The sequence below is a fragment of the Rutidosis leptorrhynchoides genome, chromosome 7, assembly GCF_046630445.1.
Source record: "Rutidosis leptorrhynchoides isolate AG116_Rl617_1_P2 chromosome 7, CSIRO_AGI_Rlap_v1, whole genome shotgun sequence".
Classification (NCBI taxonomy): Eukaryota; Viridiplantae; Streptophyta; class Magnoliopsida; order Asterales; family Asteraceae; genus Rutidosis; species Rutidosis leptorrhynchoides.
The window spans coordinates 128,226,205-128,247,612 of NC_092339.1; the positions used below are offsets into that span (position 1 = coordinate 128,226,205).

Below are 21,408 nucleotides of genomic sequence, written 5' to 3' on the forward strand. Positions count from 1 at the left end.
AGGGTGATGGAATTGGATGAAAGATTGGAAGTAAGTTTGTGTTCTTGGAAGGATTTCTTGAAGTGTTTTTGTAAGGTTTTCTTATGAGGTTTAAGTGTTGTTTTTGAAGCTAAATGATGGGGAAAATGCTTGGAGATGATCAAGTATGAAGTTAAGAGTATTTTGAGAGAGAAATGGAAGTGTAAGTATGAGAAAATGGGGTGAAGAAATGGTGTGCATGCATAAAAACGTTTTTAAGTTATAAAGGAAAAAAAAGATACCTAACTTTGTTTTCTTGCTAAATAATTCATGCTACTTGACAAATGGTTGGTTCCACATGTTTCTTAATCATTTAAGGCTGCTAAGGAGCAGATTTTTATTGGTATATACCAATAGTAAATACATCTAGAAGCTGCGTATGATACGGGTACATATACCCTAGGTATACGTATAGAAATCTTTGAGAAAACGGAACGAGGATTCAAATATAGCTATCTTTTGTAAATATACTTATATTGTTTTATGTATTTAAGTCTTTAAAAGTGATTAAATACATTACTTATACGATATATGTATAAACATTATAGGTCATAAGTATTTAAGTCAAATAACGTTACGTATGGTTATCGTTTTGAAAACTTAAGTTAGTAGTTTCAAAATATACTTATAACTTATTGTTATTAATACAAAATGAGATATTAAAATATTCTTAAATCATGTTAAATATGTATATATACATATATATACACAAACGTATAATTATCATATATTGTATAGTTCGTGATATCATCGGTCAGACTAGACGGTCAAACGTTGTGTAAAAACTCTTTTCGAAAACATAAGTCTCAACAATTTGGATTGCTTATCATGTTGGTAAGGTTTAATTTATGTACATATTAATCTTATAAGTATAGAACGATCGAAAAAAAAAATGCGGGTCAACTTTAGGGTTTTTGCTTATCGTGTCGGAACCATATAGAGATTAGAGTTTAAATTTGGTCGGAAATTTCCGGGTCGTTACACACTGAAGGACCCATTAGACTTACTCGTTGGTTTGAGAAGATTGAGTCTATTTTCAGGGTTAGCCGAGTCCGAGAGGAGGATAAGGGCAGTTTCGCAAGCTGCACTCTTAAAGATAGTGCATTAACTTGGTGGAACAATTTGGTGAATAGTTTGGGTAATGATGTGGCGTATGGTTTGACTTGGAACAATTTCAAAGAAAGAATGATCACCCGTTATCGTCCCCGGGGTGAACTTAAGAAGTTAGAGGCTGACCTTAAGAACTTGAAGATGAAGGGCACCGAATTAGATGCCTATGAGCAAAGGTTCTTTGAGTTGACATTGTTGTGTCCTAATACTTATGCTGATGAGAATCTTAAGATTGAAGTTTATATTGATGGGTTATCTGAGAAAATTGAGCATGGGGTTGAGTCTAGTGAGCCCCAGACTATTGAAGCTGCTATGTCTATGGAGCATAAGCTTAATGATAAGATTTTGAGGAGAAGTAAGGCAGCTGTGACTGATGCCGGTGAGGAGGTTGTTAAGAAGGCTGATAATGGGAAAAGGAAGTGGGATAACAACCGCAACCAGAACCAAAATCAGCAGAAGAAACAAGATACTTCTGGTTCTAATAAATTTAATCAGCGTGTTTGTCCTCGATGTTATAAGGCTCATGATGGTTACTGTACAGTTACTTGTAAGAGGTGTTCCAAGCAGGGACACATTACTAAAGATTGTACGGTGCTTATGCCAGGTACTGCTACTCCTGCTGCAGGTGGTAGTAACAATGCTAGTAATAATGGTGGTAATGGTAATGGGAAGTCGAGAAATGGTGGTAATTAGAGTGTTTGTTATGAATGTGGTAAGCCGGGGCATTTTCGTGATGCCTGCCCTAACAAGAAGACTACTAAGAATGCACGTGGAAGAGCATTCAACATTAATGCCAGGGATGCTGAGGAAGATCCAAAACTTATTACGGATACGTTCTTGGTCAATGATTTATCAGTTTATGTACTATTTGATTCGGGGGCTGATTTGAGTTTTGTGTCGAGTGAATTGAGTCCAAAAATCAAAACTCCGTTAACTCTTCTAGACAATACTTATGTTGTAGAGATAGCTAATGGTAAAGTACTTACTGCTAAGACTGTGTACTGTAAATGTAACATTAATCTGGCTGGTAGAGATTTTGAGATAGATTTGATACCGATTGACCTAGGCAGTTTTGACATTGTTATTGGTATGGATTGGTTGTCTGCGAATTGTGCTGAGATTGTGTGTTATGAGAAAGCTATTCGTATTACTAATGTGGTTGGAGAGCCGCTGATGGTTTTTGGGGATAAGAAATGCAGACAGTTAAATCTTATTAGCTGTTTGAAAGTTCATAAACATCTTCGCAAAGGCTGTCACGCTATTCTAGCCCATGTTGTTGATTCTGATAGAGAAGAGAAGAGCATTGGTGATGTTCATATTATTAGAGACTTTCCCGAGGTATTTCCCGAAGATTTACCTGGCCTTCCAACGCAACGCGCGGTAGAATTTCAAATCGATCTTGTTCTCGGTGTTGCTCCTGTAGCACGTGCTCCTTACCGACTTGCGCCTTCCGAACTTCAAGAATTGCCGAGTCAACTCTGTGAGTTGTTAGACAAAGGTTTTATTCGTCCTAGTTCGTCCCCTTGGGGAGCTCCTGTCCTATTTGTTAAGAAGAAAGATGCTTCGTTTCTTTTGTGCATTGATTATCGTGAATTGAACAAGCTTACAGTTAAAAACCGTTACCCTCTTCCAAGAATTGATGATCTGTTCGATCAACTTCAAGGTTCGTCTGTATATTCTAAGATCGATCTTCGTTCTGGTTATCACCAACTGCGTGTTAAAGAATCTGATATTCTGAAAACCGCTTTTCGCACCCGTTATGGTCACTACGAATTCCTTGTTATGCCGTTCTGATTGACAAATTCATTATTGTTTTCATCGACGACATCCTTATTTATTCCAAAAGTGCTGAAGAGCATGAAGAACATTTGAAGTTGGTGCTTGATTTATTGAGGAAAGAAGAGTTGTACGCTAAGTTCTCTAAGTGTGCTTTCTGGTTAAGAGAAGTTCAATTCCTTGGACATATTGTTAGTAAACAGGGAATACAGGTCGATCCTGCCAAGATTGAGGCAATTAAGAAGTGGGAAATTTCGAAAACTCCTACTCAGATTCGTCAGTTTCTAGGGTTGGCAGGTTACTATAGAAGGTTCATTCAAGATTTCTCTCGTATAGTGAAACCTCTTACTGCTTTAACGCACAAGGGGAAGAAGTATGAGTGGAAGGATGAACAAGAGACTGCTTTTCAAACTTTGAATAAGAAGTTGACTACCGCTCCGATATTGTCACTACCTGAGGGTAATGATGATTTTGTCGTTTATTGTGATGCTTCGCGTCAGGGCTTTGGGTGTGTTTTGATGCAACGGAAGAAAGTCATTGCTTACGCGACACGTCAGTTGAAGATCCACGAGCAGAATTATACAACCCATGATTTAGAGTTGGGAGCTGTTGTGTTTGCACTTAAGATTTGAAGACATTATCTTTATGGGGTCAAAAGTACAGTGTATACTGATCACAAAAGTCTTCAACATATCCTTGACCAAAAACAGCTGAATATCAGACAACGAAGATGGGTTGAGAGGTTGAATGATTATGATTGCGAACTTTTATATCATCCAGGAAAGGCCAATGTTGTGGCCGATGCGTTGAGTCAAAAAGAGAGGGTTGAACCTCGCAGGTTTAGATCTTTGAATATGACGATTCGAACAAATCTCGCTAGGTAGATTCTTGAGGCACAATAAGAAGCCTTAAAGGAGGAGAATTTTGTGAACGAGAAAGTTAGAGGCATGGCTAAGAAGTTTGAGGTACGAGCAGATGGTAATAGATATTTTGCGGGACGTCTTTGGGTTCCGAAGTATGGTGATCTGCGACAACTTGTTTTGGATGGGGCTCATAAGTCTAGGTACTCTATTCATCCTGGTTCAGGAAAGATGTATCATGATCTTAAGGAGCTATATTGGTGGCCTAATTTGAAGGCTGATGTGGCTACTTATGTGGCTAAGTGTTTGACCTGTGCTAAGGTTAAAGCCGAACATCAGAAACCGTCTGGACTTTTGGTACAACCTGAGATTCCCGAGTGGAAGTGGGAAGGTATTACGATGGATTTTATTACGAAGTTACCGAGAACAGTGGGTGGTTATGATTCCATTTGGGTGATTGTAGATCGACTCACTAAGTCAGCTCACTTTTTACCGATTAAGGAAACAGACTCAATGGAGAAGCTTACTCGTTTGTATTTGAAGGAGATTGTTTCTAGACATGTTGTTCCTGTATCTATTATTTCAGACCGAGACAGTCGATTTATATCGAGGTTTTGGCAACCTTTACAGGAAGCTTTGGGAACTAAGTTGGATATGAGCACTGATTATTATCCGTAGACGGATGGTCAAAGTGAAAGGACCATTCAAACGTTAGAAGACATGTTACGAGCGTGTGTTATTGATTTTGGTAATGGGTGGGATAGATATTTGCCACTAGCTGAATTTTCTTATAATAACAGCTATCATGCAAGTATTAAAGCCGCACCGTTTGAAGCTCTGTATGGTAGAAAGTGTAGGTCTCCTGTCTGTTGGAATGAGGTTGGGGATGCTCAACTCACAGGTCCAGAAATTATTCATGAGACTACCGAGAAGATCGTATAGATTAAGGAAAGATTGAGAACCGCCAGAAGTCGACAAAAGAGCTATGCCAATAAGAGAAGGAACGATATTGAATTTCAAGTCGGTGATCGTGTTATGTTGAAGGTATCACCTTGGAAAGGTGTGATACGGTTTGGTAAGAGGGGAAAGTTGAATCCTCGTTTTGTTGGACCATTTGAGATTATTGAGAGAGTTGGACCCGTGGCTTATCGTTTGAAATTGTCACAAGAACTCAGTGCTGTTCACGACGTTTCTCATGTATCGAATTTGAAGAAGTGTTTGGCCGGAGCCGAGGAAACTATTCCGCTGGAGGAACTTCATGTTGATAAGCAACTACATTTTATTGAGGAACCTGTTGAAATCATGGATCGAGAGGTTAAAACTCTTAAGCAAAGTAGAATTCCTATTGTCCGAGTTAGATGGAACACCAGACGCGGTCCCGAGTTCACTTGGGAGCTTGAAGATCAGATGAAGCAGAAGTACCCGCATTTATTCCCAGATGCTGAGTCAACCCCTGCACCTGCTTAAATTTCGGGACGAAATTTTCCTAACGGGAAGGTACTGTAACGACCCTACTTTTTCCGTTATCTTTTACCGTTTATTATTTAACGTCCGTTAATTGTTATTTGTGCCACGTCATTTCCATGACCTATATTATTATTTTAGTAATAACATATTAATTATTATGTGTTAAATGAATATTTGTATCCATATTTTAAATCGTACGTTTCTACGTGTCGCGGATTTCTATCCGGTAAATCCTTTCGGTTTTCAAACCAACGGTCGAGCTTTTGGGATTTTTAAGTCCAAATTATTTTAAATATGATATTTTAATGTCATATATTTATATAGAGTGTTTATATATATATTTCATCGCGAATTTGTTATCTCTTCGAATTTTCAATCGCGTAATCGTGTTTTCGCGTTTCGAGTTTTGTTCGGGCATTCGGGCCACAAGGAAATTGTCATTTAACAAATTGGGCCAAGTGGGACCTACCCCACTCACCCATTCGGCCGAACTAGGGAGGGAGTATACTCCCTTGCTTTTCATTTTTGCTAATTTCATTTTTCATTTCACAAAACACTTAATCTTACCTAATTCTATTTTTGCTCTCATTCTCCTCCTTTCTCCCTCTTTGGCCATCACCAACCATCACACCATCATCATCATCTTCATCTAAAATAAAGCTTGGATCCTCTAATCGTTTACACAACCGCGTTCATCTCTCCGATCTCTACACGCTCATATCTTTCTTTTCTCTATTAGGGTATAAACCCTAACCCTAGCTTTTTAATTTTCATTCATTTTTCTATTTTTATGTGATATTATGATAGTATGATGCTTATATGTTATTGTAATGTTGATTGTATGAGTAGAAATGCTCGATTATATATGTTTTCGGTTTGATTGTTTTGGGACAGCGGTTTGTTTGTTATTTTCTGAGAACATAACTGATATAAAAGTGAAATTAAAGTGTTTATATGAGTTCCTCTCATCAAGACATTAATTTTAGACTCCGGATTCATGTTATTTCGATTCCCGGAGCTCTAGACATGATTAAAATGGTGTTTAATTGAAATTAAAATGTAAGAACGAATTGGTACAGGTATGGTCCGACTTTGTGACTAATTTTGGAGTATTTAGGGTGTACTAGTGTGTTAGTATTTATTATTGGATGAACTTTCTTGTTCGGGTCATCGAAATCCGAGCCAAGGATCACCCGTTATGACTAAAACATGTTTTTAAACGGATTAAAGCTCCAAGTTGAATAATGGCTGTAGGTCATTACTTGGTGGCTATTCTTGGGGTGTTCTTGAGCATACTAATGTGTCGGGTGGGTTAGTTAGGCGAAGATATATATAAGACTCGCCGAAAACTGATTCCCGGGGCTCAAGTTATGACCCGATGAACTTTTAATTAAAACTTATGGTTATTAAATAAGACTTATGACATAAACAATTAATTTCATTATTAATATATTACTTATGATATAAAAAGTAATTATTTAATTTAATACTTATGATATATATATTTATTATATCATTTATTAATTAATTATGATTTAATTAAACATTTAATTAAATTTATGATTAATAATACTTTTATTATTAATGAAAAATACTTATGGTAAGTATTAAACTTATATTATGAGATTATTATAATAAGACTTATAATAAGGATTAATTAATTATTTAATTATTATAAGGCTTAGTTATTATTTAATTATAATTTAATTATTAAATACTTATAATTTAATAATTATGATTAGAAACTTATGATATGATTAATAATTCATTATTAATTAATAATACTTATGATATGATTTAAAATTTATTATTAATTAATAAAACTTATATTATGATTGATATTTAATTACTTAATTAAATACTTATGTTATATTAATTATATCATTTAAACTTATGTTAACTTTAATAATTCATTTTAATTTAATTAAACTTATGTTATGACATAATTATACATATATGACTTTAAATAACATTATAACTTATATTATTAATATAACTTATACTTTAAAAATTTATGTTGATTATGTTTGACCAAGGTTGACTTTTGAGTTGACTTTCGGTTAACTTTGACTTTCAGTTGACTTTTGTTGACTTTCAAATTAAGGAAACTTTTCTAACTTATAAACTTTCCAAAATTAGCAACTTCCTAAATATGCAAACTTTTTAAATTTGGAAACTTTCCAAAAATAAAAACTTTCCTAAAATAGAAACTTTCCAAAAATAGAAACTTTCCTAAAATAGAAACTTTCCAAAAATGGAAACCTGCTAAAAATAGAAACTTTCTAAAAATAGAAAGTGTGTGTCCGTACGCTGTTCCGATCAAACCGATGCATGTTGAGTGTTGTTCTATGTCTACTTGCAACATGTACAATAGTTATCATACTAAGACTTGACCTAAGTTAGTTATTTATATCGATCTGCTTTATTTATAGGTCGGCGTTGTGATCATTCCTGATCACTTTACTTCGTTTGATGTTCGCATTTTTGTGTGGTTACTTCTTTTGCTTTAAGGTGAGTTATAGTCCCGTTTTTACATACTTTTCAAAGTATATTTTTGGGATGTGATTACATGCATTTTATTTTACGTTTAGACACAAGTGGCAATTAAATTTAAATTATTCATTATGAGTTGAACAAAAATATTCCCTAGTCTGGTAACTGTAATAACTGGTTTCTACTGGTGAACGTGAATCCTACGGATAGATCTATCGGGTTTGACAACCCCATTTTGAGCTAGTCGCGCTAGCAATTTATAATCGGAATGTTTAGTACTTCGTATTTAGTTGAAGATACACTTGTTTAGTGTATATTATTATTGTGTTTGGCAAGGTTAAATAAAGGGTTAAGTGGTTACCAGGTGGCTCATTGATAATGGAATAATGTTTTATGTTTTCTAACATTTTAAATCTTGTGGTCTAAAGCTTATACGTTTATTTAAACCTATAATTCACTCAACATTTTTGTTGACAGTTTACTCGCATGTTTTCACAGGTACTTGAGTTTGTTTGATGCTTCCGCTGTGTTAAAAGAGTCTGCATGCATTTGGGCAGATTTTGTTAAACATTTATGAAACTTTGAACTTGCATTCTATTTTTGGATAATTTAAACTTGCGGGTTTTGTTGACAATGTTTTAATGTCAACTTTGGTTATTAATATGTTGGGTTGTTTAAACTACATATTTTGGTATGTTTCCTTTTTGGAAAAATTTTGAAATAAAAGAATGCAACGTTGTTTATTAAATTCATTTAAGTTCGATCAAGCTATGGGACCAAGTGATGGAGCCGTTAAGTGTATTGACGGGGCCATCACAATGAGGCAGAGACGTTGGATAGAGCTATTGAATGACTACGACTGTGAGATTTGCTATCATCCTGGCAAGGCGAATGTCGTTGCAGAAGCTTTAAGTAGGAAGGAAAAGGTTAAGCCCATCCAAGTTAGAGCATTGAATATGACTGTTCGAAGGAATCTTACTTCACAAATACGTGATGCACAGCTAGAGGCATTGAAAGAAGAGAACGTTACTACCGAGTCACTTTGAGGAATCGATAAGAAGTTTGTTTTTAGAGAAGATGAGACTCGATACTTCCTAGATAGAATTTGGGTACCGAAGTTTGGCGAATTAAGTGAACTAGTGTTAGATGAGGCGCACAAGACAATGTATTCTATTCACCCTGGATCCGACAAGATGTACCAAGATCTTAAGGCACTGTATTGGTGGCTTAACATGAAAGCTGATATCGCTACCTATGTTGGTAAGTGCTTGACTTGCGCAAAAGTCAAGGCTGAGCATCAGAAACTGTAAGGATTGCTGATACAGCCAGAGATTCCCCAATGGAAATGGGAAAATATTACTATGGATTTTATCACTAAGTTACCCAAGACTGTGGGAGGTTATGATACAATTTGGGTTATCTTTGATCGTCTCACAAAGTCTGCTCATTTTCTGCTCATTTTCTATATAAAAGAAGTGGTTTCCCGACATGGAGTGTCGATATCCATTATTTCCGACAGAGACAGTAGATTTACATCTAGATTCTGGCAAGCTTCGCAAGATGCCATGGGAACTCGATTAGACATGAGTACAGCATACCACCCACAAACTGATGGCCAAATCGAGAGAACCATCCAAACACTAGAAGACATGTTGACGGCATGTGTTATTGATTTCTAAAATGGATGAGATAGACATCTACCGTTAGTAGAATTATCTTATAACAATAGTTATCGTGCTAGTATAAAGGCAGCGCCTTTCGAAGCACTGTATGGCAGAAAGTGCAGATCACCTGTATGTTGGACTGAGTTAGGAGATAGTCAATTGGCTGGTCATGAGATTATACACGAAACGACTGAGAAGATCGCGCAGATACAAGAAAGACTTAAAACGGCGGTAAGTCATCAAAAGAGTTATGCCGACGTTAGAAGGAAAGATTTGGAATTTCAGGTTGGAGACAAAGTTATGCTAAAGGTATCACCCTGGAAGGGTGTAGTGTGTTTTAGTAAACGAGGAAATTTAAGTCCGAGATATATTGGACCGTTTGAGATTACCGAGAGAATCGGACCAGTAGCGTACAGACTGAAACTACCGCAGGAACTCATCGAGATTCACGACACTTTTCACGTTTCTAACTTGAAGAAATGTTTATTTGACGAAAGTTTGGTAATTCCTTTAGACGAGATACAAGTTGATCCTAAGCTTAATTTCGTTGAAGAACCCATTGAGATTATGGGTCATGAGGTCAAGCAGTTAAAGCAAAGCAGAATCCCGATGGTTAAAGTTAGATGGAACGCCCGTAGATGACCAGAATTCACGTAGGAGCGTGAAGATCAGATGAGACTAAAGTATCCGCAACTGTTTCCCGAGGAGACGACTACGACGGACGTACTTCATAACAGGTGGGTAATGTAACAACCCAACTTTTTCCGTTTACTATCGTTACTTGTCCGATAAGTATTTAAGGTGTTTACTTAGACTTTGTATATTTAACTGAACTAAATGCATACTTGATCCTAGTGGATTACTTGAATTAATATGCTATATTAATTTATGAGTTTGTTTCGAATAATGAAATAACTAGAAAACGTTACGATTAAGTTAATCGTCTAGAAAGCTTTTCAGTTTACGGAACTCAGAAAAACGACAAAATAATTATTTTTTAATAATTATTGTTTTTAAGAAAAACTTATTTAATTTATTATTTATTTAATGAATTAAACACGGTGATTGCGTTTCAACGACTAGTTAACGTTCTGGAGACCCGCTACGGTTAGCGGCACTCGAAACGGACCACACGCATATGAGTAATTAAGCAAAACGAGCCCAGAACACCCCTTAGAGGGCCATTGGGCTGAATACCCCCATGGACCCCCTTAATGGACTAGTTTGGTTAATTGGGTCATTAGCTTTCTTAATTAAAGGCCCTAACTATAAATAATTGGAATTAGACTTGAAACCCTCATTCCCCCAATTGTGTTAGTCGACTTTTTGCTCCCTCTTCTCCCCCCCCTGGCCGTCGACTTCCACCATCCCCATCACCACTCAAACTTCAAAATTAGACAAAGTCTTGTGCATCAAAGTTGCTCGTTACATCGTTCTACATCTAATATTGTGCATTGATTGTGCTAGAAAGGTATAATTGCAAACCCAAATTTCTATAATTCAGTTTTTTATTCAATTACATAGTGTAATCAAGTATAGTACTCAATTAATGATGTTTCGTGTTGTCGTTTATCGTTTAGTTGATCGATTGATGTTGTATACTTGAAAAACGAATTTGTATTTTAATGATCTGATAAATTTGACTTGTGGACTGATCATATAATGTGTATAGATGAAAAGGTATCGAAAAACTATTGAATTTGGACTTTGATTATGCTTGATTTCGTTGTCGTATGCTCAAGTTATGTGTAATCGAAGTTTTCGTTAGGGTTTACATGATATCCAAATTTTCTGACTTGTATACTTTGTGATTTGGCTAATGAAAAATGTACTACTTTAATCCTTGTTAAAAATCATGCATGTTAGACTTAATATTTGCATCAAAAGCTTTTGTGATGCTCTCGGTGTGTCAAAACGAAGATTCATGTTTTAACGAGAGCTGAAACTGTTTTCGAATGTGAAAGAAAATTTCTAGAGTGAACTAGAAGTTGATTGAGGCTATGATCTTCTGTAATATGTTATTTTATATGTTCCTTGATGTATTTAATTTGCATTCTAACTTGCGAAAATGTGATTTTCCATGAGTTTTAAGCTCGACTAAATGATATGTCTGTTTGTTGTTTAAAACTGAAGGGTCTGTAAAGATTTGTTAAACTGTACGAATTGGCTAAAGAGATGTATTTTATTATTTTATTACTAAAATTTTGAGATGTCTGGAGTAATCTACAATTAGCCGTCGTCGAAATCTATTTTCTATATTTTTTGAGAAATGTTTCAAAACTGACGCACGTGCTGAAACTGATTTGGTAAACCGTAATTAGACCTTTTCTGAAACCCAACATGTAGATATCGTATGAGGCTTTGGCCGGACTTTTTGGAATCAGTTTTGAGTCTAGTTGTGATCTGGAGTTTACCATGATTTCATGAACTATGTGCTATGAGTTGTAGTTGTATCTTTCTACGGTGTACGTATTTTAAAGACGTGTGTTAAACTGCGAATGTGCAATTTGCTTAACTATGAGCTGTAAAGTATTACTTGACCTAGGTTTGACATGTTGACCATGATTGCATGACCTACTGAGATGTTTGACTTTAGTTGAACACTTTGACCGAGTTGACTTTTGGTTTGACTTTGGTTGACTTTTGTTGACTTGCTTGGACTAGTTATTTTTATTTGCTTGTTGAGTCAGTCTGAGCACTAGAACTTTGCGTATACTATGGATTGACATAGTGTGACCTATATGTATACTTAAGATGACCTATTTGACTAGGTTGCGTTGTTCAGTCGAGATTGTTCGATTACCGTACAATTTTACTAAGAGATTTTCAGTGTGTTTGCTAAGGTGAGTCTACAGTCCCTTTTTCTTTAACATTTTTGGGATGAGATAACATGTTATTTCAAATGTTTTACATATTAGGCACGAGTAACTTAAACGAATATACATATGAGTTCAGATAAAAAAATACCTTAGCTTGATTATATTAATTACTTTACGTAAACTCGACTTATAGGGACGGTACCGTTAGGTTTGACAAACCTCGCCTAAACATAACAGGTGCTTATTCTGTTGTTACTTGTACACTTGATCGGTGTATGCTTAGAAAGGGTAAAAGGAAGACGCGTAGCGCTTTAGCTATTCGCAGGGTTAAAGTTTTATAATCAAGTGCTCATGCTTATGTATAATTTTTATGATGTTTTTCAGAAATCTTGTGGCCTAACTTACGAAATGCTTTACTAAACCTGTAGATTTCACTCAACGTTTTCGTTGACATTTTGCATGTTTTATCTCAAGTCCATAGAGGTAGTGCTTCCGCTATACAGAAGTTGTCATGCTTGTCTGCTGCTAGAACTGGATGATGTCCAGCATATTTTATCATCTTTATTCAAGAACAAATATTCGCATATAAACTATTTACTTATCGTTATGTTTTGAATTACTTACGTCGGTCGTTTATGTCAAATACTTTTCAGATGCATTTCTTTAATAAATGACTTTGTTTTGATAATTAATGCGAATACTTTTCGGAAACGTCTCATATAGAGGGCGTGACCGCTAAACTGTGGGATCGGAGTTAATACACCGTTAGTAGATTCTGACGAGGTATTACAGTTGGACATTATTATTGATGATATTTCGCGAGAGGACTATCAAGAATCGCGGAGGCTGGAGTTAGGACTGGTTCGGAACTAATTGAACGATAATGCCTAAGAGATTCTAGGACATGCTGGTTAAATTTCAGAAGTATGAACATTCAACTTCAGAGTCAGATCGGCCTGACTACATGTACTAGATCGAGCTAGGAGACGATACCAATGAGCTCTACCCTCCATGGTCTGACGCTGATACGGTAAGTTATGTCGTTTATAATTATTTGATTTATATTCATAATCGTTATCAAGAACAACTTAAGTTTAGATTCACTATTTTAACACTATGTAATTGTTACAAATCCTGATCTCGGTTTTACTGTTGGAGCGCAAGCATTATATACTATTGGTTGTGTCTTTGGAGACAACAGTAATCACCGTTTACGACCGCAACAAGGGTGTGGGCAGCAAAGAGGAACGAGACCACGAGATAGACAAGATGCAACTACTGCTGATGTACCTGAACATGGTTTGGTATTTCCTTCACAAACTAGATAGCGTATTGTGGCGTTACAACGACCAGAAAGGACGTCCTTGATTTTTATGACCAAGATGCATTCTTCTCCCAAATCAGAAATGGAGATGGTGATTGTGGTGTGTTAGTTTGTTTGCGTATGGAGTGAGTTGTTAGTCAAATGTGTGACACTATTGACGGCATAGCCGAGTCGGCAGCAGATTATAGGCAAAGAATGGTAAATACATTCTTTAGGGCCCGATTTGATGTCCAAGATGAACCAAATGTAGATTGATTTGTGAGTTTAACTTTGTATTTAGATTTCTATAACATTGTTAGTTTAAGTTTATAATATACATTATTATAAATGTAAATCTATGTAAATTGTGTGATTTGCTAGTTTAACTTTATAATATACGCAACATGCACCACGGATTAGTTGTCACGCAACACGCGTCAATATTAGATCTTTATCTCTTCACACAGGTACATAATATATTGCCACATATGAGTTTTTGTAGGATCAAAAAATACAATAAGAACGGTGATGAAGTTCAATGTGATCAAACTCGTATTTTTGGACTTATGACAACTCATCCTTGGATATATATTCTTTATAATTCGTTGAGTGTATATATGTTTGATAATGGTGAAGATTGTTGGTTGTTATTTTTTATTAGAAAATGATGAAGAGCGTCTGCAGAAAATGGTGAAGATTGTTATGTGAAAGTGGTGTTATTGTTCGTTGAATGTATGTAACGGTGAGTGCACACTTTTAATATAGATAAAATATGATCTTGAAAATCCTAAAAATCTAGAATATGTCGGAACATCTAATCCTTAAAATCTTATCTTATCCAGAGAACCACGCAATTCCCACACACGATGTGTGGTGCATGTAGTGGTTAGTGTAGCCGGTGAAAACAACAACGATGATCGGAACCACCCATCACGTATGGAATTTCACGAATAGTGCGTGATATATGGTGCGTACACAAATGGCAAAATGGCAATTCCAAAAATACAAGAATATATCTTTAAACACTTTTCGATTTAAGGGCATTTTGATCAATTTTCTATGATAAAATATTAGACAACTTATTATAATTATAACTATATACTAATCTTGATGAGCTTTGGCACTGTTTATCATGACAAACCTGTAAATACCGCAACTTTGGGAGTATTTTGTAATTCGGTTTTTTTTTTTTTATAACTTTTTACATTACTTTTTACAAGATTTATTCATTTCCTTTTTTCCCTTTTCTTTTTCATTCCTTTATTTTTTGTAACGTTTAATTAACCGACAGTTAACCTTTTTAAACGTTAATTGGTCAAAATCACCCCGCAGTGAAATTTTTTTACAATTTTTTTTCACTACCTCTTTTCCTCTTCCTTTTTAAGTTTTTATTTTTTTATTTTTTAAACATTTAATTTACCGATCTATAACCGTTTTTTTAAACGTTCAATCAACCGTTAACTACCTAAATGACACCGGAGTGAAAGTTAGTATCATTTTTATCGCAAAAGAACATTTAGGATTGCATGTTTCACAATTTTTTTACTTGGGACTAAGTTGTTAATGGGCTACTAATCATTGGGCCTTGTAAATATAACACAGAGCACTATAAAATAAAATAAAAATAAAAAAAGAACCAGAAAAATTAAAATTAAAAGAATAGGTATTAAGCTTCACCTAGTTAAAATTACAAATCATAAAATGCAGTTAGAATGCTAACAAAATGAAATTATTGTATATTGTAGTTTGTAAACGGGCATAAAAGTTACGGAGTATCAGGGGCGGATCTATAGCTTGTCCAGTGATGGCACGAGACACCACTGAAATACGCGATGTAGTGAATTTTTTTTACTTTTTAACTAAGATACCAGTGGATACTGTAAATTTTGTTTGTGTGACACGACTGAAATAAGCTATCAAGTAGAAAAGTTTTGGAGTTTTAACCGGTGACACTAGTGACCACCAATCATAGATCCGCCACTGCGGAGTATCATATATATTTTCTCTCAATAGAGAAAGATGGTTAAAGTTATAAATGTGTATTTAACCGTTATGTTTATCACCTAATTTAATAGCTGAATTAGTTTACTTTAGTATTTTCTTACGATCAATATGATGTACGAGTACTAGATTTCATAAATTAACATATGTTGACTTTCTATAGTATGAAAAATAAATATAATAATCATTCAACTTAGACAAGTCTTTCTTGATATGGTAATTAACCTTTTTGTTTCAAAGATGTCATCTTTGCACGTTGAAGAGATCATAGGAATAGTGCGTTTCACGTAGAATCTTATACGGAGTATATACCTTTCTTTCATAGTTATATATAACACAAAATGCTTATTGAATACTACATTACCACCTTATCTAATCAAATATTGCTTTTTTGATTGTAACCATGAAGATGACTACTTTTTTGCTATTGTCAATCATGTTTTACACATCGGTTTCGGCCTTACTTGGTCCATCGGAGTTAAAAGTACCAAGATTGGGCGACTTTGCATCCCTTGACGACGAACTTTCCTACTCATATTATGATACTAGTTGCAGTCAAGCTGAAGGTATTATCTTCCGAAAAGTCCATGAATGGGTCAAGAGAGACGCCACACTCGCTCCTAGTATCATCAGGCTACATTTTCACGATTGTGCCGTTAGGGTAAATGCATAACTATCTTTTAACGACAAACACCACAACACATAGCTAGTTGTTATTATTATACGTAAAATGTCCACACTAGAACTTGAACCCATGACTTCAAAGTCAGAGGGCACCTCGATACCGCCAGACATGACCCTTTAATTGGTACATTGCTAGTTATTTAACAATTGGTTTACTTTATTTATATAGGGATGCGACGCTTCCATACTTTTGGATCATAGTGGAAGTGAAAAGCATGCGAATGTAAGCAAGTCGTTAAGAGGTTTCGAATTGATCAATGACATCAAGGCTCAACTAGAGAAGGTATGTCCTAAAACCGTCTCGTGTGCTGACATCTTAACAACTGCGGCTAGAGATGCGACTGTTTTAGCTGGTGGACCGTTTTGGATGATCCCTTTTGGAAGGAAAGATGGCCGAGTTTCGTTATCAAAAGAAACCGGAGTTGTCCCAATGGGTCGTGAAAGCATCACTCAACTTATTCAGTTCTTTCAATCCAAGGGATTAAATGTTCTCGACTTGACCGTCCTCTCAGGTACTTAGTACTAGGTTTCGTAAGAGTTTTACAATACCTTTGGAATTGGTTTCGGGTTACATACATTTTTTTTGGAAAGGCAAAATGGGATAAAAGTTCCAAGCGAAGCGAATGTGGGACGTTGGACATAAAATGAATACATTGTCTAAGAAGGGACAAAGTTGAAAGTTCATTATGTTACTAGACAATTAATTAACCATAATATATATATTTGTTTTATCAATGACTAACTATTACACAATTAACTAAACCATAAGTAGATCATAAAAAGATTTTTCCGGCATGCACATCCACATAGATTCTTTCCTCTTTCGTACGAGAATGTTAACAACATAAGTTATATTGTTTTGTAGGTGCGCATACGATAGGAAGGAGTACATGCGAGTCTCTACAATTTAGGCTATACAACTATAAAGGCACAAATAAACCCGATCCATCTATTGATCCTAAATACTTGAACTACTTGAGAAAAAGCTGTCGATGGGGGTCTCAACTTGTGTATCTCGATACTACAACTCCAAGAACATTCGACATACAATACTATCAAAATCTTAAAAAGAATATGGGGCTGCTATCGACGGACCAATTGCTCTATTCCGATTCAAGGACTCAACCTATTGCTGATGCTTTGTCTTCTGAATCTTCACTCTTTTCGAATCAGTTCAGTGTCTCCATGGTCAAGTTAGCTAATGTTCTTGATGCCAGATCTCAAGATCATGGTGAAATTCGCACTGTTTGTAGTCGTGTCAACTAATGACATTCTTGAAACAAGTCCCACATCGAAAATTGGTTTATTAGATTCAAATATATAAAGGGACTGCTAAGCTGCTTTTATTGATTAGTTTTTTTGTTTCTCTTTTATCTTGGGTGCCATGCTTAAAAGCAACGATTGTTATGTTAATTCTAATTGTATAATGAAATTTATTGAGTTATGCTTTTTAATGGTTATGATTTTGTTGAGAATTATGATTTACTTTCTGCTATATTAATCATGGATTTTTTTGGCCAAAAAAAATAAAAAAAAATACTCCTCCGTTGTTGGGAGAAATGGGATTGGGAGAAAAAGGGTCAATAGGGCTGGATCGTTATCAATTTGGGGACGTGTAACTCTCATGTAATTAGTACTTAATAGTCCTTTGTTGTATTATATCTCCATCTTCCTGCTCCCCCGTGTGTGATCAAAAACTTGAGTATACTAGAAAAATTCTTTTGGGCTGGGAATAAGGATGGCAATGGGATCTGAAAATCCACGTTCTGCGGGTATCCGAACCGTCATGGGTGGTTAAAATCTTACGCAGGGGTACGAATTGTTGAGCAAAGTGACACCGAATTATAGCAAACCACTAGTAATAATATGAAAACGATAATAAATGAACACCGAGATTTAACGTGGAAAACCCCAATAGGGTAAAAACCACGGGCAAGGAAAGAAACGTTTCACTAATAAGAATAATAGGAATTACAACTTCTCTCTAATTACAAGGATAATTACTAATGCTTATATCTCTTGTAATTAGGAGACTAAACTCAAACTCTCTATTACACTCTTAGAATATAAGAAGAAGAATGTGTTTTGGGATGATTTGAATGCTTGCTTATGGCTCTATTTATAGTAGTAAGGATTGGGATTTGGTGAGAGTTAGGCAAGTTAGGTAATGAAAAGTGTTACCTACAACTTACCAACAACCATCCACTTATTTTACCAACTACATCCACCAACAACATCTACCAACAACCATTTATATTTTCTATTTCAACAATCTCCCACTTGAAGATTCGATTGAAGCTCAATCAATCTTCACACGATAATCCTTCCTTGCCAATGATGTTGCTTACGTTTCCGCTAGGCCGCATGAGGAACGGCACCAAATAAACTTGTCACGGTTGATTGACTTTGTTAGAAAATCGGCCACATTGTCGTCAGTATGAATTTTCTGCACATCCACGGTTCCTTCTTCCACTTTCTCACGAACGAAGTGATACTGAACTCGTATATGCTTTGTCTTTGAATGAAATGATGGATTCCTTGCAAGATGCAAGGCACTCTGGTTGTCACAAAATAGAGTGATATTCTCTTGTTTGTGCCCGAGTTCCTCCAACAACATCTTCAACAATACTGCCTCTTTAGTAGCGTGAGTAGCTGCTACATATTCTGCTTCTGTTGTTGATGTCGCCACAACTGACTGCAGTTTTGAAACCCAGCTTATTATTCCACCACAAAGTGTAAAAACATATGCAGTGGTAGATTTACTTTTATCCATATCACCTGCATAATCTGAATCAACATACCCTTTGACAATAAATTCCGGTTCCCCATAACATAATGCAACATCCAAAGTACCCTTAATGTATTTTAGGATCCTCTTTACCGCATTCCAATGCTCTTTACCAGGATTCGCCATGTACCGACTAACTACTCCCACTGCATGTGCAATGTCTGGTCTTGTACATATCATTGCGAACATTAAACTTCCCACTGCTGATGCATACGGTACTCGAGACATCTCCTTCCTCTCGTATTCACTGCTAGGACACATAACGGAGGATAACTTGAAATTAGTAGGAAGTGGGGTTGAGATTGGCTTACTATCTTGCATATTGAAGCGCTGCAAGACTTTCTTCAAATAATTCTTTTGAGAAAGCCAAATCTTCCTATTATCTCTGTCTCGGTGAATTTGCATCCCTAGAATCTTGTTTGCGGCACCCAAGTCTTTCATTTCAAACTCCCTAGCCAATTGAGCCTTTAGCTTATTAATACGATCTTTGTTGGGGCCTGCAACCAACATGTCGTCTACATATAACAGCAAAATGACAAAATCATTGTCCCCAAACCTCTTGAAATATGCACAAGGGTCTGCATAAAGTCTGTTATATTCAAGGCTCATTATGAAAGAATCAAATCTCTTGTACCAACATCTCGGCGCCTGTTTGAGACCATAAAGAGATTTCTTTAACCTGCAAACCAAGTTCTTTTTTCCTTGTAGTTCAAAACCTTCTGGTTGAAGCATATAAATTTCTTCTTCAAGATTTCCATGAAGAAATGCAGTTTTCACATCTAGCTGCTCTAGATGCAAATCAAATGTAGCACACATCGCTATAACTACTCGAATTGTTGTAAGTCGAACCACAGGAGAAAATATTTCATTAAAGTTCGTACCTTCTTTCTGAGCATATCCTTTAACTACCAGTCTTGCACGATACCGCTCCACTTGATCATTGCCATTTCGCTTGATCTTATACACCCATTTATTTCCAATAGGTTTTCTACCTTTCGGCAATGGCACAAGTTCCCATGTTTTATTTTTATGAAGAGCTTCAATTTCTTCGTGCATAGCTATCATCCACTAAGATGCATCTGAATGATTTAGTGCCTCGCGAAGAGTTGTTGGCTCTCCTTCCTCTGTTAGAAGACAATATGCAACATTACTTTCCATAATATAATCCGAGTGCCACCCTGGACGTTTCTGTTCCCGATTAGAAGTACGAGTCGTTGGAGCTTCATCAATGACTACTTGATTTTCATCGTTCTCTGGTATTGCTTCAGAAGAATCTTTATGAAATTCATTACCCACCTGTATCGGTATAGTTTCTTTTGAAGTGCTAACATCTTCAAGATCTTTGTCTTCTGTAAAGACAACATCTCTGCTGATGACTACTTTGTGGGCAGTGGGGTCCCACAAGCGATACCCCTTAACTCCATCAGCATACCCCAAGAACAAACACTTTCTAGACTTCGGATCCAACTTTGTCGTTTCTTGAGAATTGTACATTGCGTACACAGGACTTCCAAATACATGAAGGTCAGAATAATTAACTGGTTTTTCAGTCCACATTTCCATCGGTGATTTCAACTCAATTGCAGTTGATGGTGACCGATTTATCACGTAACAGGCAGTACTTACTGCTTCTGCCCAGAATGATTTTCCCAAGCTTGCAGTTGCCAACATCGCCCTTGTTCTATCTAACAAGGTTCTGTTCATCCGCTCTGCCACTCTGTTTTGTTGAGGAGTGTATGCTGTTGTGAACTGCCTTTTGATACCTTCTTGTTTGCAAAATTTATCAAATTCATCACCAGTGTATTCTCCTCCATTATCTGTCCTCAAACACTTGATCTTTTTACCAGATTCAAGTTCAACCCGCGCTTTGTAAACTTTGAAAACTTCAAACACATCTGCCTTCCTCTTGATTGGGTACACCCAACATCTCCTAGTGTAATCATCAATAAATGATACAAAATACTTTGCTCCTCCTAGGGATTGAACTGGTGCTTGCCACACATCAGAGTGAACCAATTCTAGAACCAATTTACTTCTAGAATTTGATGTGTTAAACTTCAGATGATGCTGCTTACTGATTACACAATGCTCACAAAAAGGTAGCGATACCTTTGTAAGACCAGGAATAAGATTTCTTTCAACAAGAATCTTCATACCTTGTTCAGACATGTGTCCAAGCTTTTGATGCCATGTCATAGCAACTTTATTACTTGAACTATTCGAAGCAACATATGCTTTCGATTCCTGCACCGTCTCGCCTTTCAGAATGTATAAATTAGCACCCACCTTTTCTCCTTTCATAAGTACAACCGCGCCTTTCTTGATTATCATGATCTTCTCATGTATCACCATCTTACAACCAAGATCATCCAATTGTCCTAAAGACAATAAGTTCTTCTTCAAACCTTCCACGTGTCGTACACCT

The 21,408-nt window shown here is 36.0% G+C and overlaps 1 protein-coding gene across 1 annotated transcript in view; it reads left to right on the plus strand.

Moving 5' to 3' along the window:
- LOC139859597 (peroxidase 7-like) overlaps positions 1-17,461 on the plus strand; it is a 42,881-nt gene extending 25,420 nt beyond the window's left edge. Inside the window, exons 5-9 of the mRNA XM_071848378.1 lie at positions 8,612-8,749; positions 13,181-13,237; positions 15,921-16,172; positions 16,365-16,707; positions 17,061-17,461. Of these exons, the coding sequence (XP_071704479.1) occupies positions 8,612-8,749; positions 13,181-13,237; positions 15,921-16,172; positions 16,365-16,707; positions 17,061-17,461 (1,191 nt within the window). The remainder of the gene's footprint in view (positions 1-8,611; positions 8,750-13,180; positions 13,238-15,920; positions 16,173-16,364; positions 16,708-17,060) is intronic.
- Positions 17,462-21,408: the final 3,947 nt, after the last annotated feature.